This window comes from Ictalurus punctatus, chromosome 16, assembly GCF_001660625.3.
Source record: "Ictalurus punctatus breed USDA103 chromosome 16, Coco_2.0, whole genome shotgun sequence".
NCBI classification, from domain to species: Eukaryota; Metazoa; Chordata; class Actinopteri; order Siluriformes; family Ictaluridae; genus Ictalurus; species Ictalurus punctatus.
In genome coordinates, this window is record NC_030431.2 from 20,936,033 (window position 1) to 20,963,576 (window position 27,544).

At 38.7% G+C, this 27,544-nt stretch overlaps 2 protein-coding genes across 3 annotated transcripts; one reads left to right on the forward strand and one right to left on the reverse strand.

Annotated features, from left to right (window-relative positions):
• Positions 1–1,096: 1,096 nt before the first annotated feature.
• Positions 1,097–21,781, reverse strand: smad2 (SMAD family member 2). 2 transcript variants are annotated; one of them, XM_017489821.3, is made up of 13 exons: positions 21,660–21,781; positions 21,530–21,571; positions 21,018–21,127; positions 19,167–19,619; positions 12,674–12,763; positions 12,007–12,200; positions 10,586–10,720; positions 10,396–10,458; positions 7,368–7,421; positions 7,005–7,217; positions 5,772–5,909; positions 5,531–5,675; positions 1,097–3,448 (listed from the first exon to the last, which is right to left on the reverse strand). In XM_017489821.3, exons 4-13 carry the CDS (start codon positions 19,400–19,402, stop codon positions 3,325–3,327), a joined length of 1,392 nt encoding a protein of 463 aa, XP_017345310.1. In that variant the 5' UTR covers positions 19,403–19,619; positions 21,018–21,127; positions 21,530–21,571; positions 21,660–21,781; the 3' UTR covers positions 1,097–3,324. The 2 variants fall into 2 exon arrangements, with proteins under 2 accessions (XP_017345310.1, XP_017345309.1); XM_017489820.3 differs by having other exon boundaries at positions 10,384–10,458.
• Positions 21,782–23,901: 2,120 nt separating this feature from the next.
• LOC108276577 (uncharacterized) lies at positions 23,902–25,722 on the forward strand. Its single transcript, XM_047160839.2, has 6 exons — positions 23,902–24,002; positions 24,139–24,250; positions 24,497–24,638; positions 25,015–25,128; positions 25,264–25,394; positions 25,483–25,722. Exons 1-6 carry the CDS (start codon positions 23,928–23,930, stop codon positions 25,659–25,661), a joined length of 753 nt encoding a protein of 250 aa, XP_047016795.2. The 5' UTR covers positions 23,902–23,927; the 3' UTR covers positions 25,662–25,722.
• Positions 25,723–27,544: the final 1,822 nt, after the last annotated feature.

Consider the following 27,544-nt stretch of genomic DNA (forward strand, 5'->3'; position numbering starts at 1 on the left):
ATAGTGGATATTGAAGTGGGGACAGCACAACCTTTAAGTGAATGTATACATTTTTAAAGAGCGTCACATAAGCCGAAGTGGTGAAAATAAAGCTTCAAGTGAAATAAAGAAAAAGTTAGAGGCGACACATCAGATTATTATTATTATTATTATTATTATTATTATTATTATTATTATTATTATTTAAAAAAAAGCAGCATTTTCCGGGGCCAAGCACCCAGACATTCACAAACCCTCTACACTTGTTGCCGAAGCAAATCACAGGAAAGTAGGGCCGTAACTTTAAACCGAGATTCCAAAACCATTTGTATTCACTCAGGTACGTTTTGACCACGGACAGTAGTGGAATTCTCTGGCTGTAAGAGGAAAGGTCTAGATGAACATGTGTAGCAGGATGGCATTGCTGCTGCAGCTGCTGTGACCTGGAGTCATGATTTACAGCTCAGATCAGATTTTTTTTTTGCCCCCCTTTTCGCTATTTAAAAAAAAAACACATCTAAAAAGGTTTGTTTTTTCCTCAACATAAGAAGAAATGTACAAAAACAGAGTCAAATCAGATAATGAAGTGAGAATCGCATTATGGAAATAAAACATACGTAAAACATTTTAAATGTCACATCAGATATTAAAGTGGGAAAACTCCTGCCTTAAAGTAAATATACAAAAATATTTTTTTATAAATATGCACACGTTCACAAATGCTTTTTTAAAAAAGAAATTGTCAAAAATAAATAATAATAAAACAAAGTAGTCGCATCTGATATTAAAAGTAGGAGAAACGCCTGCTCTACAAGGAATTAAAAATTCACAGAGCTCAAAGTTTAAAGAACCTCACGGTTTATGAAACCCCAGTTATGCTAGTACACACATTTCACTGCTTTGTACTTCACGTTTACAATAACCACAGTCCTTTCCACCACCCAGAGCCCACTCAGTAACCCAAACACCGACATTAAGGGCAGAGCTCAAGTGCACATTTCCCCTCCTTTATTTAACAACTACAAAAAAATTTTAAAATATTTTAAAAAATACATTTTAAAAAAAAAAAAAAAAAAAAAAAAAAAAAAAAAAAAAAAAGGTCAATCAAGCAAGCTCATGAGAATTAAAACTTTTTATTAGTGTATTTATGAAGTCTGCATATGCAACACGGTTGAAAAGCTTATCTCCTGATAACGTTCACGTCCTACCAATACATCTCTCTAATGGTAAAATAAGCTCACCAACTGTTAAATGCTTTGCGCAAAAAAAACAAACAAAAAAAAAAGTCAAAGTAAAATAAAATTATATATATATACACACATACTGTATATGCATATATGTCTGGGCCACTTAACAGTTCTATTTGGTTTTCTTTCCACACCAAGTCAAAACTGGCAAGCAGAAAGTTCCCAGTGTCTGAACGGTTTCAAACAGGCCACAACCTCTTTGTTTTCTCCACACCCGCTGCAATTAAAATACAATCGCAAGTGTAATAAGATCAACAAAACTAAAAGAGAGACAGGTGGCAGGAGGGGAATGAAGATTTCAAACATCTTGCCACCATCACAACAAGTAAAGGAAGGCAGACAGCTAGATCACAGTCATTAGTTAAGTTGTACAACAAGAACACACACTAAAAGTTGCACAATTCATCTCGTAAGACACTGATCTCTTTCTTTTTTTTTCTTTTTTTTTTTTTTTTAATTCCTTCTTTCTTTTCCCCGATTGCGGGTGAATAGAACACTGTCGTGTTTCTGCAACATTTGACAATAGGTAGATGTTTTCCCCCTGTTTAAAAGAACCATAGGTCATGGAAAATCATCCAGGGCAGAAAAGCAACCAAAAAAAAAAGAAAAAAAAAAAAAAAAAGAAAAAACCCACAAACAAAAAAGGTATATACACACACACGTATGTTAAAGATTCTTTGTTTTTCTTGAACAAACCAACTTAAACATGCCGAAAGATGAGGAGGAGCTGAATGTTTGGTGCAACAGCTTCCATCGGAAACACAGAGGAGGAGAATATAAAGACACGGATTGTGAAAGATTTCGACTAACGACTTTTTGTGACAGGACGTTTTCATTATGAAGCCATGTTCCGTTAAAAAGAGGGCATGATCTAAAAAAATACTCAGTTCTAATAAAAAGGAAGAGAGCATTAAAGATTTTAAATATATTTATATATAAAAATACATGAAAATACAAAAAGTAGCTAAAAGAAAGATAAAGGGGGGGGGGAGGAGAGAAATCTTTCGATTGTGAAGAATAACCTACATTATTAACATTTAAAGCTTAAAAGGTTGGATATTTTTTTTTTTTTTTTTTCCCCCGAAGATATGGATTGTGTACTCATTTTTAAAACTTTTTTTTTGGTCAATTTTCTTCATAAAGATTTTCCTCAACACGACTCAAAGCGCTCCAGAGTGATCTAGTGAGTATTTCACCTAACGAGGGGCGATAGAGACCGGGATGAAGACAATATTGGTCCGGGTTGCTGTTTTTCTTTTTTCTCCCTTCCATGGTTCCCTTATTTTATTCATTTCATTTGTTGCTAACACATTCCTAACTGCCCACATTAGATTTCAGAACAAGCATGCCATAAGACAGCACCCTGAACATATAAGGCATCATTCTTTCATAGTGGTTGGGCACGGCGATCGGGAACAGGAAGTGAATAAGGTGTCTTTTGGCGTTACTTTAAGAACGAAGGTTTTGGTGGGTGGGAAGGGCTAATAAAATGCAGTAATACTTTTTGTTGATTAGTCTCAGCAAAGAGATCAAGCTTAAACAATATGGCGTAAGGTAAGCTCTTGGTTAAGCAAAGAACAAAAATCAAAAACATTTAGTTTACGCGATCACTTCAAGGGGTAAGGAATGCTTTACTGAAACATCTCTGCCAAGTTATTAACTGCCTTCTATTACTTCCCTGTTTCTCTCTCCCTCTCTCACACACACACACACACACACACACACACACACACACCCGGTCTTTATAAGAAAAGGAAAAAAAATATATACATTTCAAATTCTACCACTAATACATTTAATATTGAGGATTTATGAGGAGGGAAAAAGAGCGAATTAAAGGTGCATGAAGCTGATGTGACAGCAAGTGCCATGTTCAGTTCCGAAAAGTGAGAACATCAGGAAGGAGAGAGAAAGAAATAGAGAGAAGTACTATATGAGAGAGAGAGAGAGAGAGAGAGAGAGAGAGAGAGAGAGAGAGAGAGAGAGAGAGAGAGAGAGTCAGGGATTATAGCATGTCTGTTGTTCTACTTGTCGTTTCTTGTGATTGTGGACTTTGCAGATTTCAGGGGAAGGGTTGTGGGCATCGTCGTCATGGCGATTAGGACATACTGGAACAGCGGGCGGTGGGAGAACCCATCTGGGTCAGAACCTTATCCAGCCACTGCAATGGTCCGTTCAAGTGCAGCTCGATCCAGCATGGAGTGCTCGTCACAGTCTGCCGTCTGACACACACACACACACACACACACACACACACACACACACACACTTTAAGTATCTTATTCCTTTCCCTAACAATCAGCCCACTAAGCATTTCTCCACTCTCAAAGACTTTTTAAGAAAAGACTCGTAAGCGAGTGAAACAATACCGCTCCCCCTCTTGTGTACCCCACACACAAACTCATCAATCTTGGGTTATTTTTATCTCTGGCCTTTCCCCATAACCACAAGGGAGGTCGTACATGTTGCATACTTGTGGAAAGATTCTATTCGATGTAGATTTAAGCGGTTCATTCATTTCTCTTTCTTAAAGCATTGTTTTAAAGAGGACATGGCCGACCGATTTTAGTTTTTAATTCAGGTGTTCTGCCCTTCAAGTCCCCATGTTGTAAGAAACTTATCGTTTAATGCAAAAGAATTATTGCTTTCAGCCTCAGGATCTTGTATGTAACAAAGCACGTCTTTGTGACTCAGACTCTCAGAACGCATACCACTCTCTCCTTCCTACCAGCTGCCTGGGTGATCGGACATGCTCGCAGTTCTGACCTGGTGGAACATGGGACATCAGTGAGGATATACATCGTGTCCTCAGTATTATAAATGTTCGATATGGAAGTTTGGTTGAAAAGGATTTAACCACAAACGTCACCAAAAAGATTACGTCATGCTCCTGTAAGGTTTTTTTTTTGGCAAAAGATTGTGTAATATTTAAATACATTAAACGAACGTTCCATCTCCAAACATGTTTTGTAAGGTTCTATCAGTCAGCCAATCATCATCATCACCATCATCATCATCATCCAGGATGAACGACAGCACCATAGACAGCCAATCAATATCCATGTTCTATTTACACGCTAATAGAAATGAACAGAGAGGAAGTCTCAGTATGGTGAGCTGTCCACTGCACTCTCTGGTTTTACAATATATAAAATGTTAGATAAAAGGATAACATCAGACAGCATTAGCATTAAATATTACTGAGGTTAACTAGCTACGTGCCATGTGCTTACTGAGCCTGAACTTTCCAGGGACTGAAGATCAATTCGCAGACCTGAAAGTCAGTCCGCACAGGACTTCGCAGTTTGTTTGTGACCGTTGCGGCCAAAAACGCTCGACTGTGCTGCAGCTTTTTTCAAAATTTGCGATGAAAGTCAGAGTTTGTGCTTTATTGCCGGAAAACTACCCGAACTGATGAAATTGCAACTGTACGAAATTGTTTTGCACGGTCTTTTAGTGGTGTTCGTTGGTACGAGACCTTTTAGCGGTACTTATGTTGGACACACATGCATCGAAGAACGCGCGTTGTGATGAGGTCACATGACACGTCCTGGACCAAACCTATGGGAAATCGGTGGTAATTTTGAAAAACCGCAAGTTCCTCAGAATACTGTGGAGCTTGATTTTGCCTTTGTTTCTGCGATTACAACATTGTGAACTCGTGGAGGGACAAGAAAGTCACGTTTGTGTGGTTGCAGAGAAACATGTACTGTATTACTAACTGCATTTTTAATGTTTTACAATTAATTTTCAAAAGGACCACAAAAAATAAATTATAAATTATATATATATATATATTTTTTTAGGATGATTTTAAAAAGTGAATTTGTATTTTAGATCTTCAAGAACACACAAATAAAATCATACTGAGAAGTATATACTTCATAAGGTGGTCACAACAGGCTCAAAATATCCGAGTTCATCTGCTGTGTTTATTACCATTTATGAATTATTTAATGAGGTTAAGAACCTCAATACGAAACTGTTAGACATTTATAAAAACAATAGTATTTGAGCTTGCAGAATAATCTATCAGTTTGTTCAATCACAATTCAAAAACTCGCTTTCTAATAGTTTTTGAAATACATCGGTGTAAATTTAAAGTAAAAACAGAAATCGAGCTGCAAATTTAAAGTTTAGTACCTCTGCATTTTACCAGCTGCAATGTCGAAACGCTGAGGTCTCAAAACGGCTCTTCTCTCAGAACCTTATACTACTATGGTTACAATGTACTTCTTAAATCTATGCTTGGTTAATGCTTTTAAAGTGACAAAAGAATTTAAGACTTGAGGATTTCATGGTACCTGTACTCGGCCCCCCAGCCTTTGACGAAGCTCATGCGGATGGTGCACATTCTGGTGAGCTGATAGACGGCCTCGAAGCCCTGATTGACCGACTGAGCCAAGAGCGCTGCAAACTCCTGGTTGTTGAAGATCTTCAGGTTACAGCCTAAGAAGAGTAAAACATGATGCCAGTAATATTTTAATTCAGTGTTTGAATGTATAACCTTGGATACAGTCTGTAATTAAGGGACAGAAGACTTGCCTGGGGGGATTTTACAGACGGTTGCAGGGTGCCAGCCGTACCGCTGGTTACAGTTGGGGCTTTGAACAAAGATGGCGCTGTCGCTTAGGCACTCGGCAAACACTTCTCCTCCGATATAATACAGCCTGACGCCCCGGCCTGCTCACAACACCAAACGTTATCACGTGAGAACCGTAAAACTTCTCTCAAAAAAAAAACATACTCAAGACACATGCAAGACAATGGGGGATTTATGGGTTAATGGGACAGGTTTATGGCTGCTCATTTCTTAACATTTGATGCTGTTTAATTAATATTGGGCCAAGACATACAAAGAAATAAACCCCACGAACTAGTTACATCAGGTCAATTCCAGTCCAAATACTAACATTTTCAACATCCATCAAAATTTATTTATCTAGGCATAAACAATCTCTCTATAAAAATAAGTTAATAAATAAACGTGATGTTCAAGATTTAGCAATAAATTGTAGACTGATCAAATGCAGCATGGAAACAGTCCTGATGATTAAGGGACGGCATTAAAACTGACAAACACCCAACACATACCAAACTTCCCCGAAGTACAGAAACGATTATGGCAACCAATAAAAACAGATCTACCTGGGGCTGTCAAAGGAACAGTTTAGCCAAATTGTTGGCAAGTTACATTTTCACAATTTTATACTCCCCTCAAAGTGTATTCAATCGGTGAAAACATGCTTGATGTCCAAAAGTACTACAAGGCTAATGCAGAAAACAAGAACGGAAGGCTTACCGCTAACAGTTTATCATTGTGCATGACTAAATCACACACGCCTCAAAAGACATTGTTTGGCTCAGGAACAAAGCATAGTATAAACAGAAGTAGTATATAATTTCTATATGGACAAAACGGTCCATTTTAGTTACGATTTTTATTGAATCAACAGAATCACTTGCAGCACACTAAAATAAGTCAATATAGACACTGGTACTGATACACGTTTCCAGTACGTCATGTAACGTTTATACCATTTAATGCTCAACCATGAGGAAGAAATGAACGTTAATGCAGGGTGTGTCTGATAATCCACACCTCCCTACTGTTTAAGTGAGTGATAAATGGCTCCTCGGTTATAACAGTAAGAAGATTGCACTCTGCACACCTTTTAGTCCATTTGCCTAGTCCTGTGTCTAAGGTTAATGTGTGCATGCACCCACTGCTGGACTTTCACTACTCCATCCAGTTTCTCCTGTTGATCGTGTGCATACCTATGTGTCGACGAGTCATCTCCACGGTGGCATTGCGGTTGACATTGGACAGCAGGCCCAAGCAGAAACGTTCGGAGTTGGAAGGATCTGTGAATCCGTCCACAGTGAGGGAAGGCTGCGAGGCGTGAAAGGTCTCCCCGACCCGCTGGTTCAGCTCATAGTAGGCTATGGAGCACCAGAACGCAGGCTCAGAGTAGGTCACCGGTTGCAGGTCTACAACACACAGACACACACACACACACCATATATACAAAATGTGGTACTAAAAGTGTAGTTAGTCAAAGCCCTTACACAACGAATGCAACATTGTGAAAGCGTTTTAGAGCAGCAGAGGGAGATAATGATGTAACAAGCTGCCCTTACCCATGCCATGGTTGACAGGCGAGAGTGTGCTTGGCGACAGTTCTGCAGGAGAGCCTATGGGGGTGGAGAACAAAAACTTATTTAATTTAGCCACATCTAGGGAAGCAAAATAACGACATACGTCTTTGAAACAAAAAAGCATGCTGAATTGCATTGAAGGGGAAAAAAAGAAATAAAATAAAATAAAAAAAAAAAGCATTGTATTAACTGAACTTGAATTTTAATGTATTTTTTAATTTGTATTTTCAGGACACACACACACACACACACACACACACACACACACACACACACACACACACACACACACACACACACAGACTATAAAATATTCAATAAATCAATATTAACCTTCCAAAGCTCAATTCAAATTCATTGTTTGTTTAAAATAAATATGAAAAAAAAATAAATAAATTAAAAAATAAAAATAAAAATTCACCACATATAATATAGGACAGGAAAATTTCGGTACATTTAATTTTGCTTGAAAAAATTTGCTTTCACAAACTCAGTGGTTTAAATTGAGTGGCTTAAATTCAGTCGTTCTCTGTCGTTCCTCGTCGTTCCTCTCTCTCATCTGGGAACTGCAGGAAAAGCAGTAGAATACCGATACATAAGTTACCCAGAGGACAATTGGGTAACCAGGAGTACGTTAAAAAAAAAATAATAATGGTGGTCTTTGGACTTGACAAAAAACAAGTGTTTTTATTTGACATGCATGTTTACACAGGATGTGCTTCATGTTGATGCAACAAACCACAAAGGTGTAACATACAGGGATTTTTCAATATTTTCCCACCGATGTAGCTCTGTAGCATATGATGTGTACAAACACGGATGTTACAGTAAGATACTTGTTCCAAATCTGTACAACACACTGACACAGGACCTTTTAATTAGGAACACCTGTAGACTTTAACATTGACTGCGTTTACATGGACAACAATAAATCAACTCAATCTAATTAAGACCATAATTTGATTAAGAAACTACCATGTAAACAGCAACCTTAATCTAATTATGGTCATAATCTAATTAAGCTCTAATCAAATTAAGACAGGTGGATTACTCCCGTTTTAATCGTATTATGGACGTGCATTACAGACATGTAAACACCTTAATCACATTATGAACGTCGTGTGAGCGTTTTCACCGCATTTTGCGACAGGACACGATCACACAAGGCAGTTTTACGGCGAACAAGAGAGTTCGGCTGTGTCCCAAACTGCATACTTGCTTACTATAGGCCTGTAGTGGGGAAAAATACATGCATCTCGGCTACTATACAGTAGGTAAGTATGCGATTTGAAACGCAACCCACGGCTTCAAGCAGTCGTCTATTTGCACGTATAGCGATGTGATCTCTGAGACTTTGACCATGGAATGGATGCTGGTGCCATACAGGTTCATGAGAGTATTTCAGAAACTGCTGATCTCCTGGGCTTTAAACTCTTGAGTTTAGAATGATGCTAGCTCTAGATGGGCAGACCTGTTTGAGTTGACCGGCAGGCTACGGTATCTCCAACTCATTACAACTGTGATGAACAGAAAAGCATCCTCAGAAGGTGTGAAACTGAGGCGGATTGGCTACAACAGCAGAGCGCCACATCAGGTTCTAGTCCTGTCAGACCCATGACCCTGTGGCCGGTTCACCGGTTGTCCCTCCTTGGACAACTTTTGGTAGGTTCTAACCACTCCATAGAAAAAACACCCCACAAGACCTGCTGTTTTGGAGATGCTCTGACCCAGTTGTCTAGCCATCACAATTTGGCTCTTGTCAAAGTTGCTCTGATCCTTACACTTGCCCATTTTTCCTGCTTCCAGCACATCAACTTCGAGAACTGACTGTTCACTTGACGCTTAATATACCCGCCTCTTGACAGGTGCCCTTGTAACGAGATTATCAAATGTTGTTCGCTTCACGTCAGTGGTTTTAAAATGTTATAACTGATCAATGTATGCCTAATGGTTGAAGAGGTCTGGAAGATTCTACAGGGCCAAGCCTTGGTGGAATTTGAGGTAATGCCTGGGATCATTGTCCGGTTGGAAGGTCCAATGACACCCCAGTTTCAGCTTCCTCAAAGACAGCATGACATTTTTCTCTTAGGATTTCCTGATGTCAATGAATCCATCTTGCCTTCCACACACTGCAGCTTTCCAGTGCCAGAGGATGCAAAGCAGCCCCAGAGCATCACCGAGCCACCACCATGCTTGACTGTGGGACAGAGTGTTCGTTCTTCATTCTTCTTCCTCCAGACATACCGTTGATTCACCGTGCCAAAAAGTTCCAGTTGTTACATCGCTCCACAGAAGAGAATCCCAAATCTTCTGTGGCTGATTTATATGATTTTGAGTTTTCTTGTGCTTTTGGGTCAGTAGTGGTGTACGTCGTGGAGTTCTGGCATGGAAATCTTCTGCGTTTAGTACATGCCTTACTGTGCTCACTGAAACCTCAGTGCCTGTTGCCACCAAGTCTCACCACAGGTCTTTTGCAGTCACTCGAGGGCTTCTCACAACCTGCCTTCTCAGAAATCTGCTTGCATCCGTTGATAGCTTCCTTTTTCTGCCCCGTCCAGGTATTTCAAAAATTGTCTGCCCCTAACCAGTTCAGGTATTTCACGTGTTCCAGCTCAAGCACACCTGGTGCAACTAATGAAGACCTTGATTAGTTTCATCAGATGTGCTTGAGACAACACCTGTTTTGTGTATTTGTGCTGCTGTGAGGGATCCTATTCAGGGGGTTGAATAATTTTGAGACTGGAGAAGTCATTATAAGTTGCATTTTCAGATGAATTTGGGGGAACCACTTGAAGCATTCATTGTATTGAACTATTTCAATTGCGTTTGTTTGATTTGTTTATTGCAAACAGCTGAAAGTCTAAATTTTGGACAATAAACCTGATTTGCGATGGGGATTGAATCATTTTGATTGTACGAGGTTTTTTTTGCTTGTTAACAAATCTCAAAAAAAAAGACCACACATTCCCATGTAGTGTTGGCCACTGTGGGAATGTACCTGTGTCCATACTTTGATTCATATGCTGGTCACTGGTCTCTCCATCCTCACTGATGTAGCCTGGTGGAGGAGTTTCTACAGAAACACATCAAAAACACACTTAATATAGCTAATGCACAATGTATGAAGGAAATAAAGACAGAAGTGATACTATTTAACACATCCATTATCGAAGAATCACACAAAAACTCACACTGCTAACCTGGTATGTAGTTGTTGGGGGGTTCAATCCCACCAGGAAAGTTGGTGTTTTCAGGTATGGAATGGGTGTAGTCATCCAGAGGAGGCAGTTCAGTCAGAATCTCTGTGTGTCTTGGCACTAGGACAGGTGGTAAGACTACAAAGGGGGGAAGAAAAAAAAGAAAGTAAGGAAAAATAAACACATATAGTATTAGTATATTAGGACACCCAAGAAGAAATAAGTGTGTGTGTACGACTACAATGATACAAACGGTGAGCTACATGGGAAAAGAACAAGCATGGGTATATTTAACAGTCAGGAAAATAGAGGAAAAAGAAGTTACAGAAAATTTAAAAGTATTAGAACAAGCATATTAATGTGAATGTGTTTTTTTGTTTGTTTTTACAGCTGTCGCTACAACACGTTATCCCGATATCAATATTAGAGATCGACTGATGGATCAGTGGTGTCAATTAATCGGCACGGATGACCAGTCGCTAGAACTTTCCTGGTTGCGTTCCGTTGCGGGAGAGGCTGAGAAGGGTCCGTTGTCATTATACAGTACGAGAAGAACCTCTAGAGGCGAAATAAATAAATAAATAAATGAATGAATAAATAAAGACAGCCAAAATGAATCGAGAAACGCTTCAAATAACCAATTATTTGGAGTGTTACTTTTTGGTTCAGTTTGGATGCACATCTTTTACTTACTTTAAAACTTGCTTTTACATACATACAAATTTTATATATATATATATATATATATATATATATATATATATATATATATATATATATATATATATATATATATATATATATAAATAAAAGGAACGAAGCAACGAAGGCTGCTGGATTTTGCTGCAAAAATAAGATGCGAGTGCGACTGTCAAAGCCTCCAAGTTCTGCAAGATGCTCCAGAAATACCAACTCATTATCTAATAAAAATGTGCAAACTGTACCGGAGACTATTTTTATTTGTGTCACACCAAATATTGACTTTCATTTATTACGGTTTACGGCTTTTTTTTATTATTATTATTATTATTATTATTATTATTATTACTACGTAGAAACATTCAATTTCATTAATTTCAAGGCATCTTTGCTCTACGCGATTTCTTGCATGTGCCTCAAACTTTTGGACAATACTGGGTGTGATGGTTAGATAACTTTTTCCCATTAACAAACTGTTTATTGTTTGTAATAAAGTTCAGTGCAATATTTTACTTTGAGTGTTCGGTTTTCATTCAGTATCAATTTTAAAAACTAATCAGTTGGTTAATCGGTTATCAGCAGGTTCTGCCCAACTTGGTTATCGGTAAAATCCACGATTTTCGGTTGACCTCTAATCAAGATTATATATTTAAAGCCTGGACCCAATAACCGGTTAGCACTTCCGATAATACGCTACTGGACAGATAAAGAAAGCACTTGTGCACCTGGTGTCTCGACCCGCTGGTAGTGGTAGGGGTTGACGCACACCTCGTCCTTCTTGAGGTTGAAGGCGAACTCGCACGTGTCGATGGCGCGCAGCTCATGGTGGCTGTGCAGGTCGGGCCATCGCCACAGGCGGCAGTAGATGACGTGAGGCAGCCCTTTGCGGTGAGACACCTGCAGGCGTCCATCCAGAGATCTAACCCAGGCACAGAAACACAGGAAAGGAGAGGACAGAGAGGAGGAGAGAAAGAGCAGAGGAAGACAGGGAACGTGCCAAATGGTCAGAGGAAGGAGAACATGGATGGAGAGAGGGAAGAGAGCTGGTTTAGACCTCAATTTGGCTTGCCATCAAGTACCACAGCAGATCAGAATCCACGTCCTCATTTTACTTGTATAAACTAATCTACTTTTACAGCTTCTCTAAGAGGATGTGAGTGTATGAATGAGAAAAAAAACATTAAGTGCACAAGTTTAATTAATACTAGCTTAGCATTGTACACTAGATCTATTTAGACTAGATTAAATCATCGTGAAAGGCCGGAGAAGTTAAAGTGAAATACACAGCCCCTGGAGAAGAGGAGGAAGCCTTCTGCGCCCTCTCTCTCCGAGCCGACGGGGAAACGGCGCGGCCCGGGTGATTGCAGCACAGTGACAGGAGAGGATAGTCACCTGGTTTGGTCAGGGTAGCTGTATAGGCCTGAGGTATCCCACTGTTCTATCGTATTTGGAGTACTCAGTCCCCAAATTTCAGAGCAATTGCTGTGCACAAAAAAAGTAAAACAAACAAAAAAACAAAAAGAACACAAAACACAAACAAAAAAAAATGATAAACATGGGGCATGATTCATTCAAAAATACCAAGATGACATAGCATGGGAAAGATATGGGCGTCCATTCTTTTATTGGAGATGTTCTGCGTCTGGAGAAACGCAGTTCACCTCAAATAAAAGAAGCCACTCAAATGGTGAAACCACATACAAACAGTGAAATGGAGAACAAAACAGGACAAATGGATTCTTATTACAGCGTTCGTTCACTGTGCGAGGAATGAAACACATCAGGGCATGCTGTTATAAGAAAATAAATCAACTACCCAATATTGATTCATTTCAAATAACAGTCCAGAAGGGCTTTATTCCTCTTATACTGCAGCAATCTGCGAGCTAATTCAATTTACTTCTTAATGAACGACACCATCCATTTAGTGTTGCACTTAATAACAGAACGTTCGTGAAACAAGTTAGTTCCTGTTATCGCCTTATAGCATGCTATAAACAGCTGTTCCATCAACAGCCTCTTTGTAAGTAATGAGACAAAATGTAGGTGGTCATGTTACCAAGCAACCACGAAGCCCTTCCTGTTTCTAATCAGTACAAAAGTGCTGAAACTGGAGACTCCTTCCATGAATGCTAAATAAACGTCTCCTTATAAAAAAAAAACCCACCATCTGGAGGATTTTTATTACAACAAGCTCGTTAAAATAAACTTGTTACCCCGATCACAGCCAGCACTACTGCCAGGTTAGAGGAAAAATTAACACCTTCTGACCAATCAGAACCGAGAACTCGGCAGCGCTGCGGTATATAATTGTGTTACGGCAGATTGAGGAAACGGTAATAAGCCGGTTTTCATGGCGAGTTTGATTAGACTGACATTTAAACATGCAGCACAGGACAAAAATGAGTTGGAAAACAATATGATCTCTTTCTATGAAATGTACCACATTCATTTCATACCAATATTATCAGGCAGTAGATACACACAAAATTACTGGGTAACACTATACAAAGACTTGGAATGAAATTGGGAATTTTGAGATGATCAGGTTTGTGTGTGTTCAACTCATCCCACTCCCCACCCCAAGAGAACAAGCACGATGGGGGAAATCATGTACTGTAACAATCATTCTGCTTCTTGTTTTTTGTTGGGGGGTTTTTTTCCACTTCATGCATGGATTTGTATAACCTTAGTCTGCAGGATTAGGCAAAAATAATAATAATAATAATAATAATAATAATAATAATAATAATAATAATAATAATAGCACAACTGAGACAGTATAATATCCCATTGTGAATATCATTTCTAGCTTACTTTCTAGAAAACTCTGAGAAAAGGCTTGTAAAAACCACAGGCATTTTCCCTCAACTGCTAAACATCCAGTGATTATTCTTCTCTGAAAATCTTTTTCCTGTCTCTCAGAACCGAGTTACATATTGGCCAGTAAAATTAGTTTATAGAAGCCAAGGTCATACGAGAGGAATGGAGCAGAGGAAACCACGTAGTACCTTTAGTACTGGGTAGAACACGTCCCCTCCGCTCAAGATATTAACTCATCATGTACTAGGCAAAGGGTAAGCAATTTTACTCTTCCCTGTTAATCTCAACATACAAACCTGACTAAACCCCAGCACATTTTTAACCCACATTGACCACAGAGCATACGCCAATTTGCATCAGCAGCAAATAATGACACGGAAGCAAAAATGATTACTGCAAAAAAAGTGAAAGAATGAAAGATTCTTCTTTTTTTTTTTTTTTAAATAAAAATAAATAAAAAAATATTGTACTTCACTTTTTAAGCATAGCATCCAGATTAAAAGCTTTTTCAGTCCGTTTAGATCATTTCATGCTTATGTTTTACTGCTGCAGTTTGCATGGCAAAGAGAAAATGGGGCGATGACGGCAAAAAGCAAAACTAAAAATAAAAAGGAGAAAAAAAAAAAATTTAACAAAAAGGAAGTGAAAGTACCCATGTTCACACTAAGTGACGTGTGTTGAATCAGGGAAATGGCGCTGGAGAGCATTCAAAGACACACCACACACAAATGTGTGTGACCTTCCACTGACTAAATGATAATTAACTACCGTAATTAATGCAATGCCTAAATACACACAATAAACACAACCTTAAACTCTGAAACCAAAAATTATTAAATAAAGCGGTATTATAACGAAAATTAACAAGTAAACCCAAAAACCAGATTCGAAGTCACTGTGACCACCAAGAGAACAGCGGACACTTATCACACACTCAGTAGTCATTTATGAAACCAGCAGCAGTTCCAGATTCTTGCAACTTGCATATTTTGAAAGAATAATGCAAGAGGAAGGAAGGCGTCATATGAAAACAGATCTCTCTCTCCATTAAAACACATCAGTCGGTTACACTGAAGCAGACGTACTGCATCACCGACACCAAGCCTCTACAGTAGCTTCTCAACTAGCGAGCTCTTGAGGTGCACATTACACATCGTTATTAGGTTTTCAGGTTTACGCACTAACCTTATTCCTAATCAAATTTTTATCCTGCACACGTTACTCAAAGCCTGTCCTACTATAAAGTCTGTATCGCTAGAAACACGACCCGCAGAAGACATAGAGTCGAATTCCTGATGCAAAAGCAGAGCTACTGTTACACCACGGTCATGGCGTCACTACTTTTCAGAATAGTGGACACTTTTTGACAGGGCTAAGCGATAGGATGATGTAACCCGATACCGTCGAACACAATCCTTGACAGATGAGGGCATCACTTATTTTGGAAACCAGAGAGGCGTCGTCATTTTAAACAGCTTGCACACAAAAAAAAAAAAAAAAAAAAAGGCTAACGGTACTGATATAGAAATATATAATCTGTCTTACAAGTTGGAAAATTAACAATAACTTACTATTCTGGAATTAGTGTTTTGGTGTACATCACAAACATACAGTTTAAACAAACTACAAAGTGAAAGAAGATTTTAGAAAAACTAACATTTTTCATTTTAGCCATATACTTCCTGCTCAGGCCGAGTACTTCCTCCAATAACAAGCGATCGACACCACATGTGTGCAGCGGGATGACATGAACTGACTGGACTTCAAGGCTTTAAGCCATGTTTCTTTTTTTGTATGTTTTATATTCGAGGGAATGTAAGGACGGCTGATCAGAGATTTTTAAAAAAAAAAAAAAAAAAAAATTTTTTTTTTTTTTTTTTTTTTTTTTTTTTTTTAAACGGACACCGGGGTAATCGATGAGAAACGGGTTACCGTGACAACCCTGCTATAAACATCAGTATTACACATCAGGGTGTGGAGATGTAATAATTTTTCCCCCAAAAATACTCTCATCATCATTAGAAAGACTTGTAATCACCAGTCCCATAGTGTCCAGGTGACCCAGAGATTTCATCCGCTGGCATTCCAGAGGCTAAAGCCACTCGAAACGTCTCTCTACACGCTTATCAGAGCCAGGATAAAACCAAGAAGCTGCCTTATCAGCGGACAGGCCAACTTATCTACGCAATGCTACATGGAGACGACAACGTTTTGCTAGGTCTGAACAATCCCCGGTCTCAAAACTGATCCAGGATCTGATTAAAATAGCAGGGGCGGTGTGATGAACGACAGAACAGTACGTTCCGAGTCTATAATCTTCACTTATGATGGTTGAAATTGAGCAACGCTGCCGATAAGTCTCCTACTCAGGTTGCGTCCTCTGAACGTATGCCAAGCAGTCGTCTTGTTAATCCTGTAAAAGGTAGGGCCAAACCTATCATTTCAGCAAGGGTCTGTATTGTACACTTTAGCAAATGAATGCCAAAATGTCAAGCAGTGATCCTATTTTGATCAACTAACCCTGAAATCCCTTTCACACAAATAGAACTACGCCAATATTAAACTTTTTCCTCTTGAAGACACTCGCAACCCAAAAAACCACATGCACTTGAGCTGAGTAAAATTAAGCGTCATAATTCATAAGTAAATCTAGGCCATGCCTTGGATGTCATTATTAGAACAGAGGATTTTTTTTTGTCGGTCCCCCCCCGACAAAACGTACTTAAAAAAGCACCCAACCTCAATGTGTTTAAATCATTCAGATTTCAATATTCAAAGCCGAATTTTGAAAACGACCTGCCGGCCATCTCGAGACAGAAGTCAATGTGTCGGTATCCTGCTTTTGGTCACTGTTGCTCGTTCCCCTTAGAGGAGTGATGCGATATCCTGCCTGCTCAGAAGATAGTGTCATCTGCTCTGTATAAATACTGACCTGAACTCCGTTCCTCCCTCCTTCACCAGTAATTGATGGAATTATGTGCCCATGCAGTCTGCTTCCTCAGCAGATTTATTAAAGGGGACGAAAACGGGGCCTTAATACCAGCACACAGAGGCAGCCAGACAGCAGAGTGATCGCGTTACAATCGATAGGCTTTAGAAATGCAACCCCATCACTCTGGCGAGGGGCGCTTGCGGAAGAAAAGCGCTCTCTTTTGCATCCCTGCACTCACTGGAGAGGCACGGCTGCAGATACATTATCTGTGCTGCTTCTCTGAGGACCTGCACTGATAGTCAGGACTGCCAGAACCTCTGGCCGGAAATCACGTTATCGCAGATAAGGGTTTGTTTTCCTCGAAATAGAGCAAACAAACAAAACCAGACACAAAAAAATAAAATAAAAGCCGAGATCGAACACAATCCTTTAGTGTTTGAAATAACTAATAAAACACATGGCAAGCAGCTGCTGTTAAGAGATTTAAAGATTAATTGTCCATGCTCTCAAACTGATAAACAAGGCCTAATCAACATATCAAACCTACAGGGAAAAACAGTCACTGCCAATCCACCTCCACACTTCCTACTTCCATCAGCATGTAACAGCTGAATACATCTCCACAGCTCCTTAAATGCTTCAAGAAGTGCAAATCGAGAGGATTAATCATGCATGTGTTATATAGAAGCGGTTAAAAATAACCGTTTAGCACACGACAGACTCTATGAATCAAACCAATCAGATACGAGTCCCAGGAACGAGTGCTCTGACAAATAAATAAATACATCTATCTTTTTGAATGTTTTGATGACAGCGTCACCGTTTTTATCCACGAGTCAGTGCACACTGAACGTATTAGACAATTCGTGTTACTTCAAAAATTTTATGGTGGAAAAGAGAAGAAGAAAAAAAAAAAAAAAAAGAAAGAAACCGTCTACTTTCACAATCGAGTTTGGATTTTTATTTTAAATGAACGGTGACTAAAGCGAGCAGTCTGTCTCGGTTGTAAAGTCAAGAGCCACGGAGACAATGTCTTCAGCCATTCCCACCAATCTTCAAGGTTAGAGGACTGATTAGAACAGAAAACATGCACCGGCAGCACATTTTCCCACCCTGTGAAACGTCCCTAGACACACTCTCACTGAAAGCCGGAAAGACCGTGAACACAAAATGACGAGCTCGAAGCACCCCAAAGCTCTGACCCGGGTCTCCTGCTCTGGTTACGAGGATTATTAGAAATAACGGCACATAATTTAACCTGTTGGACTAAAACGTGCATATTTAATATTAAACTTTGCTCCGCCGTTTGAGATCAGTTTGAAGCAGACGAACGATTTAAGACTTCTTCCATTTCTCATTTCTGCCAAATGTGATTTCATATTTGGTGTAAATTCAATTCATCCCTCATAAATCAAGGAGCTCATTTAAATAATAAAAAAAGTAATTAATTTTTTTTTTTAAAGGAATAAAAATTATTTTCTTAACATATCAAATTTCTACACCGTTGACTCGCCTGTTTGCTGGATTGCGATTTCTTTTTAGATGACTTTCACAATCGTAAAAACGTCATCGTATAACATACCACAAAAAAAAGCAGTGATAAAAACAGAGAAGTAGCACTGTTTTCATAAAACACAAGGTTTCAATTTGTTGAGTCTAAGAAGCTGGAAGCCACTGTTTTTTTCCCCCTCTACATTACTGATAGAAGTCACCGATGGTTTATATCAATCATTGTGAAAGCGAGAAAGTTAACGCTTGACTCTTTGACTGGGCTTCAAAGTGCAAATGAGATGGAATGAAAGTTTGATGTTTGTTTATAAAAAAATATATATATATATATATTTAAAAAAAATGAACTCCAACTGAGACTTGAACTGAACTCAACATGACGCGATGGCACAGAAATAATGCAAAGAAGTAAAATAAAGCAATGCTAATTCTAGGAAAGGTGCACCCTCTTTACTCAAATACTTGTTCTGAACACATTTCCTGTACAAACTGTGCAAGTCTCCTTTCCAAAATCAAGTTGACAGCTGCGAGCAAACATAAACTGCATGATAAGCTGAGAGAGAGTGTAAGCAAGGCTTTGGCATGGAGAGAGATACAGACGTGTTCTTTAACATTTCGTACCTGGGGATGGTCACACACTTGGTGTTGCAGTTCTGCGTGGTGATGGCCTTCTCCAGCTCATCCAGCTGACCCGTCTTCTTTAGCTTCTTTACCAGGCTCTTGACGGCCTTCTCGCACCACTTCTCCTCCTGACCGTTCTGCTCTCCGCCGCCTGCTCCGCCCGAGCCGCTCGCAGACTTCTTCCAGCCCAGCAGGCGCTTCACCACAGGTGGCGTGAACGGCAAGATGGACGACATCCTCGGGGGGGTGTGTTTGAGTTTAGCCGTGAAACACGGGATGAGGTTGGTTTGGAAAAAACGGGACGACACAAACCCGCTTCCTCAAGAAGGCTTTGGGAAAGAAGGCCACCAGCCCAAAGTGGCCTAGAGGTCCTGAGGGAATGTTAGTTGGGGTGTAGGGGTTGGGAGAGGCGCTTGGGAGTTGGAACAGGGAAGAGGGGGGTTGAGGAGTTACCTGAGAGAAGAAAAACAGAAGTCAAAAAACAAAAAAATACTGATGACAGACCTGAGGAAAAACACAGGCTCAAAGGGATTAGCCAGGAACCTACATACTGTTTTCACAGCACAACCCATGAAGAAGAGAGGGGGGGAAAAAAAAAAAAAAAAAAAAAAAACCCAATTGTTAAACATTGTTACAGTTTCACAAGCATTACAAAGACCACTAACATGCAGGTTGAGGCCAATTGTACCTATTTATCCGTATATTAATGTCGATAATAACGACCCTGAAGCATAATATGAAAATACCAGACATAATTAAAGATAGTGAGACATTTTGCAAACGAATATAACCACTCAACAAAGCCGCAGCGTCAACAAGGAGAGAATAAAATGTCAGCTTTATTGAACTGGGGTCTATTTACATATTAGATGAGGTGATGTTATTATTCCCGGAGTGTTTCTTTTTGCCTGAATACGGTCATATTTAGAAAGTGTTTGACGTGCACAAGTAACTCCGGGTAAGATTCAACCTCTGAACTGACATTCAGACATAACTCATACAAACAAACTCCAGTGGCAGAAGGCATGCAAGGTTTTCCTGTACAAGCATTCCCAGTTTAAGGGCTCAGGACTCATTTAAGGAGAAAGATCCTTGTAGTAAAAGAAGAGCTGAGATTTCCTTCTTCCATGCTACTCATGCCCCTCTGAAATGGTACACAGATGGGGAAGTGGAAGTAAAGGGGTTTTTTTGTTGTTGTCCCCCAAAATGCCAGCCTTCTTTTATCTTACCAGTCAGTCACTATCTAGTCCTGGATTAAAAATGCACACAGCTGAATAAATCTATGAGGAGCAATAAATGAAAGGAGTGGGTGTACACAAAGATAGGAAAGCGCTAGAATTCAAACTAGTTCATCCCAAAGAGAGAGACAACCTGAGGACAGCACATGAAGTCTGTTGCTTAGTTACTGGGTGTGTTTAAAAAAATAAATAAATAAATAAAAATTAAATATATATATAGTTCTCCATGAATGCTATAAAGGTAGTAATAGGGTCTAATGCAGCAGAAGGAGAGCGTTTATTATAACGTTTGCTGGATATCTCCACAAAATCGATGGCCAGATTCCAGTGCAGCAGACTCATGGTGCTGGCTGAACAGTCCTGCAGAAACCACCATTACACTAACAACAAAATCAATATCATCCTGGAATACATGTTAACATTTCGCTCGATCTACCGACTATAAACAACCAGATTAATTGCCTCAATTAGGTGTAATTAGCAACAGAGAGGGGAAACAAAATGTAACAATGAAGAGAAAACAGGCCCGATGCTGAAGCAGCGTTAACGAGCGGGCAAGTTATTGTTATTTATTTAATGTTAATCAATCAAACAAACTCTGATCATTCCTTACCTCTAGGAGATGTTTACTCAGTGGGAATGGATGTGTCCGAGCGCTGCATGAAACACTCCCCAGTTTTCTCGAGCAAATCGATCCCACAAACGTTGAGGATGCTACGGCAGCTACAATGAAACAAACCCGGAGCATGAATGCAGCTACAACCGGACGCGATTAAACACAGCCCACTGCTACGTTCTAGGGGTTTGTGTGGGTTTGTGTGTGTGTGTGTGTATGTGTGTGTGTGTTTGTTTGTTTGTTTGTTTTAAATAACACATTCACAAAAACAACCAACCAGCATTGGTAAGCTGTTAGAGAGATGTTTGTTCGGTAATGATGTAGCTAAACAACTCAGCGTCCTCCTCTAAGCCCTGGCCATTTATTAACACCGAAAACCGCTAGTAGGGCTTTGCTACTTTGTTTGACAGAAAAATAAACAGGTTAGAGACGTGTTTGCAGTCAGTTTATCTTTCTGGAAATAGTGAGCTTCTTTTATTTATTTTTCCCCCCTTTTCATTTTAACTCACCTTAACAACAAGTCGTATACGAATTCCAAACCGTCCAATCAACTATGAGGAGAAAAAAATTCTTAAGTACGTAAAAAAAAAAATAATAATAATTAATTAAATTTTTAAAAAAAAAAAACAACAAACAAACCGTATTTTAGACTGTATTTTCCTTCCCCTGTAGCCAAATTACAGCAGCAGACGACGGCCTCTCATACAACCAACCTAACCTTATTGCGCGAAACGCGATACTATCCCGCCCACTGACCCGCCCTCGGATTCTGATTGGTTGAGATAGAAACCTATGCCATACATAATAGACGGATATCTCCTGTACGATTGGCTTAAATGCAATGTCAGTCCAATACAGCGTCTCGTATGCAAAGTATTAGTGATTCCTATTGGGTAATCAGATTCACCTCGTCGTTTGTGATGTTTAGATTGTGGTATGACGCTTGTGATTGGTCAATGTGGATGTCCATCTACTGACTTCATAATAGAACTAAGAGGAACAGGGGTGGGGCAAGCGTAAGTGGGTTAGACCCGTCAAAAAGGGAGTGTGTATTCGTCCGCCATTCAACAAAGGGGAATAAATAGGGCTTAGTTATATTTTGGTTTTAATGAAGCAACTTTTTTTTCCCCATTCCAACAGTCTACATTCAGTGTGTTAATGTACCACAGAAACCAATTTGTTTGTTTGTTTTTTTAAACGATTCTTAACTATAAATTTGCACCAGTGGCAATGATGCAAAATTTTTATACAGTTAATAATAACGGTTATACAAATTAATTTCAATACAATTAAACTGTCTATTTCATTCTTTCAATTCAAAATATTACATGACCCCTGACTGTTATGATGTTGGGTTGCTGGATTGTATTGATGGTGTCAATGGTGTCCATTTTTTAAAATGGTATTTTTATAATTCCTTAACAAATTATACATCTAACTATATGTATGTATAGTATACTATGTGTGTATATATATATATATATATATATATATATATATATATATATATATATATATATATATATATGTATCCCGCATTTTACCTACAGCAACAAAAAAAATCCATAAGTTTATAAAGATTGTACCACATCACTGCTGAGTTTTCCAATCCGATTTGTCAGAAGTGATTGATTAATGTTCTATAACAGCAGTTATAATAGTTCTTGCTGGAATTTACAGTATCTCACAAAAGTGAGTACACCCCTCACATTTTTATAAATATTTGATTATATCTTTTAATGTGACAACACTGAAGAAATGACACTTTGCTACAACATAAAGTAGTGAGTGTACAGCTTGTGTAACAGTGTAAATTTGCTGTCCCCTCAAAATAACTCAACACACAGCCATTAATGTCTAAACCGCTGGCAACAAAAGTGAGTACACCCCTAAGTGAAAATGTCCAAATTGTGCCCAAAGTGTCAATATTTTGTGTGGCCACCATTATTTTCACACAATCGCACACACATTCACATTCTACAGACAATTTGGAACAACACATGTCTTTGGCCTGGGGAGGAAACCGGAGTACCCGGAGGAGGAAACCAGAGTACTCGGAGGAAACTCCCGAAGCAGGGGAGAACATGCAATCTTTGCACACACAGGGTAGAGGCACAATTTGAACCCTCAACCCTGGAGGTACGAGGCACACTTGCCAACCACTGTCAACATTTTCCCCAAAACACTGTTATTTAACTAAGAAAAACTTGTTTAAAAAATTGTTTTGTGAAGTTTTCAGTTGTCCCAGGCATCAGTGATGTTTGTCTGTCAGAATTAAGAACTTTGCGCTTTCCTGTTTATCAATAACAGTGTTTATCAGTTATTCTGTCTTATTAACTTTGATAGGAAGCAAAAAATTATGTGTGAATATGTTGAACATGGCAACCCTGCTACTGGTTGTCAGGAGCAGCTCAGCACACAAAGTGCCTGGAAACTTCCACAACATACTTTCTCGTCTTCTTTTTTTATTATTATTTCCTTTGTTTCCCCAAATTATGGATTCATTAATTTGTACAAAGTGTAATATGACTTTCAGATCCATGCATTTTCTGGTGAAACATAAGGAGAAGTTTTGTATTGGAGCAGTTTCTCAATCAGAGGTACAACTCTGTTAAAACTTTAAACTTTATAGCTACTGGATTGCTCTTTATGGTATTTTAGACATAGTTTCTCGTTATATTTGTGGTAGATATTTTGCACTGTGTTCACTTTTATATAAAGAAAAGACAAAGGCATACACTATCATCTGTCAGCATTTATATGATCATTAAGATGTTACAAAAGAACAGACAAAATATTAGATTTTTAACAATTTGGTTCCAGTGTTGCTGTGATAATGATTGGAAAATCTTTATACAGAGTCAGAAGATAAGAGAAAAGATCAGGAGGCATCAGCAGCACCAGAGTATGCTCAAGACTCAGGCAGTTAAGAACGTACAGACGACTCAACATGACCTTAAAACTAAACCTTACAACAAACCAGTGAGAATTACGCATAAACAATCCCGCAAATGTTTCACAACCTCCAATTTTCAATTGTGTTTTCTTATGTTTCACTGTAATTTCAGTGAATTTAGTATAGATATGGGTAAATAAATCACTGTGCATGTTTGAACAGACAGATCACTCAGACATATCAGAAGATCATTACACTGGAGACCTGGCTGAAGTTCATGAGTGCAATGCAGTGCTATCTGATGGGCACAATCAACTGGACATGCAAAGACAAGGTATTACAGTTCTCCATACTGTTATATATCTTTTAAAAATGAACAGGAAAAAAAACACAAATCATACAGAGTGCTACTAAAAATCAGCCCTGGCAAAGGGAAAAGTGTGTGTTTATTCTGAATAATAAGCCCTACATTTTTAAAGACCCATAAAAGCATGTTTATCGGGTGTAGCAGGGAATGTGCCTACACAGAAATCTGTCTTTTATTTCAAAGCACCAACATTTATTTCTGCATTGATTGCAGAGATTGATTACAAGCTGCAAGAGTTGGCTGCTCAAAATGGGAAAGTGGCTGAACTCGAGAGAATGCTGTTAGAGCTGAAAGAGCACGAGCAGAGAAACACAGAGTTACTGGAGACTCTAATGGATAATCTACAGCAGAATGGGTTAGTTCTCTGAGCTGATCAGGGTTTGAAACTCATCCTGATTTCAAGAAGCAGTTTGTAACATATAGAGCCAACTATTGCCTAGAAGGTGAACTACAATGGCAATGAAAACTTTGATAAGCTGCTTTCTCCTTCCCCTCAACCTGACCCCAAACACTCTGTTTAAGTTATGTATGTATTGTGAGTTCCCTTATAGGGAACAGCATCAGAACTGAACAGAATTTAATTTCAAAATCAATAATAAAGATTAATATGCAAGTTGTTCAGGGTGGATTTTTCCTTGAAGTATTTCCAGAACAATTACGTTACAGATTTTTTCCTATATTGTATAGATAAAACAGTGACATCAATAACAAAACTATATATTATCTCATAGGCACGACATTCATCAGAGCAATGATGCGAACCAGCATGTAGCTAATATTGAGGAGAGAGTAATAGAAAAATATACACCTGTTTGTAGCTGTGGAGTGCTTTCTACAGAAATCAGGTACTTGAAGATTCCTCATAAATCTATGTTTCAGCCACACTGATGTGACTCATATTATTGTGGAACTGATTCATGAAGCAAACTGGAACTTTATCTAACGTATCCATCAATGTAATGCAATAATCTATTCCACAGTACTCTCCGCCTCTCCTATCTCCAGAGTGGAGGAAATGATCCTCAAATCCTGGCTCACCTGCAGCATTTGTTAGACGCGGCCATAAAATTAGAAACGCAGGCTGGGAAAGCACCTCTGCCCAAGACCAAACGTGAGAGCAAACACTCCTGCATACTTATAATATTGCTATTATGCTACCATCTCGCTTAAGATAATAGGTGTTTTTTGCTGTTATGCAGGTCAAAGGGACAATAGAAGATATATGAGCAGAGAACTTGTGTCCACGGAGCTAGAAAACCAGCGCTTGGAAGAGGAAATCATGAAACTGGAGTTCAGAAAGAGAACCTCCAGAACAACTCCACACTGTAATATCCGACTTAGAAGCAGGCAATATGACAAAAACAAAATCGCATCATGATAATTGAAGACGTTTCTACAATACACAATATGTATCATGATATTTAAATTTGCTAACAATCTGTGAGAAAAAACTAAGTTCAGTGATATTTATTTTGGAATGTTTTAGTTTAGATTGAGAGTTTGTACTTGTTATAAAAAAAATCCTTACAATTCCTGATATCTCAGAAAAGGAAGGTTATTGTGCTATAATTTATCACAGTATTGATATTATACCATCATATTGCCCAGCCCTAATGATCTGATTCTTTAAAATGATGTTCAAAAATTCAGTACATATAGCAAATATTTAGAGTTTCAACCTTGTTTTGTTTAGTGCAACACGCAGAGCTAAGAGCTACAAAGATGGACATTGACCTGTTAAAACATGAGATTGAGATTAATCATCTGAGAAAGCAAATTATGAGCAGAAAAATGGCACCCTCCATAGTGACCTTCCCTCCTTTGGTAAAAGATAATTATAATAAATAAACACACATGATTTATGTATATACAGCATTTAATTGCATGCAGTTTTACTTTTATTACTGTTACATGTGATTTTCAAAGTTTACCTCCATCTTCATAGGAGGAACCCAGATCACTACCTTTAACCAAACACCTCATGGAAAAATCAGATGGCTTGTATCCCAGTCCCTATGATCCAATGTTAGTCTATTGTCAATCAAACAATAGCATCTCTTAGTATTGAAGCAAAGGAATGTATTTCAATGTATTTCATTATTTCAATTTTCTATGTTCCTGTTGCAGGACAGGTTTTGTGGTGTTTTATGATTTCCTCTTGGGCTTGTGCCCATCATACAGAGTTTGTCGGCTGATGGTAGGGATATACAGTGGGGACGTATGTTTGGGAAGCCCCTCCATATTACCCCCAGTTTACTGTGATCCTGTCAGAGCTCCTCAGCACAGTGTAGAACAAAAGGCAATCCTCGCCAGCATGCAAGCAGTACCAGAGTAAGTACATGGCTCACTTATTGTATGCGGTGCCTTTTGGATGCAGGGGTGTCAAATATACGGTCCACAGGCCAGGACCAGTTAGCAAATCTAACATTTTGATAAATAAACCCAATTAAGTCCATTACAGTTCTGAGTTGTGGAAACACTGTAAATTGTGGAAAAGTTCATGGGGGGTGAAAACTTATGTATGGTAAACCATAGGTTTTTTGTTTTTTTATTTGAAAATACATTTTTCTTTGGTAATTGCAGTCTAATTGCAGTTTATCTGTTCATGTTCAATAAAATTGTGCATTTGGAATGTATCTTACAGATAAATGAACACATTTAAGAGGGGTGGTTGATGTGTTATTGGTCACTAAACTGTCCAGTCTAAGAGTAATGTGGCCTGTTACCTATAATGAGTGTGACACCATTTTGTTAAAACTTTTATGGCGCAATTGGCCTCATTTTATTTAAAACAAATCACAAATTTAAGAATATTTACATGTGGTGTGTATTTTGGTGAAAAAGCACTGGCCTAACAAGGTGGGACTAGGGACACATGCAACTTTAGTCACTGTGGGAAAATAATGGTTGACCTGGTATAACATATTTTACATTGCAATCTCACGTATTTAAACATTACGAAATATCCTTGAAACCCGGTGTAATTTTGCCTAACAGGTTGGAACGTGCGGAGTGTCGTGGAAAAAAAACAACAACATTAAAACGATGACAAATGTGAATGGGTTTTAGGACTTAGCCATATTACTGAGTTGAAACACCCACCCAAATGTGATAAATTTTAAGTGATGACAGAGTACACAGAGGGTTTATTCCTTTAGCAAAACTAACAGAGTGGAAAGTAAAAGGTGGGGATGAAGAAATAAGGTCTTATGTATTCAGTTGTCCCAATTTAATTATTTTTAAAAAATAATGTATAGTATA

Bases quoted from the DNA above. Each gene is read 5' to 3' on its own strand.
- smad2 (XM_017489820.3), bottom strand. From the start codon at position 19,402: ATGTCGTCCATCTTGCCGTTCACGCCACCTGTGGTGAAGCGCCTGCTG. The intron at 12,201-12,673 runs GTGACTATCCTC...TGCCTGGGTTAG, and splicing joins AGCTACCCTGACCAAACCAG to ATCTCTGGATGGACGCCTGC. The intron at 10,721-12,006 runs GTGCACAAGTGC...CCCCCTTTGTAG, and splicing joins CCAGCGGGTCGAGACACCAG to TCTTACCACCTGTCCTAGTG.
- LOC108276577 (XM_047160839.2), top strand. From the start codon at position 23,928: ATGCTCAAGACTCAGGCAGTTAAGAACGTACAGACGACTCAACATGAC. The intron at 24,003-24,138 runs GTGAGAATTACG...ATGTTTGAACAG, and splicing joins CTAAACCTTACAACAAACCA to ACAGATCACTCAGACATATC. The intron at 25,129-25,263 runs GTACTTGAAGAT...TCTATTCCACAG, and splicing joins GTGCTTTCTACAGAAATCAG to TACTCTCCGCCTCTCCTATC.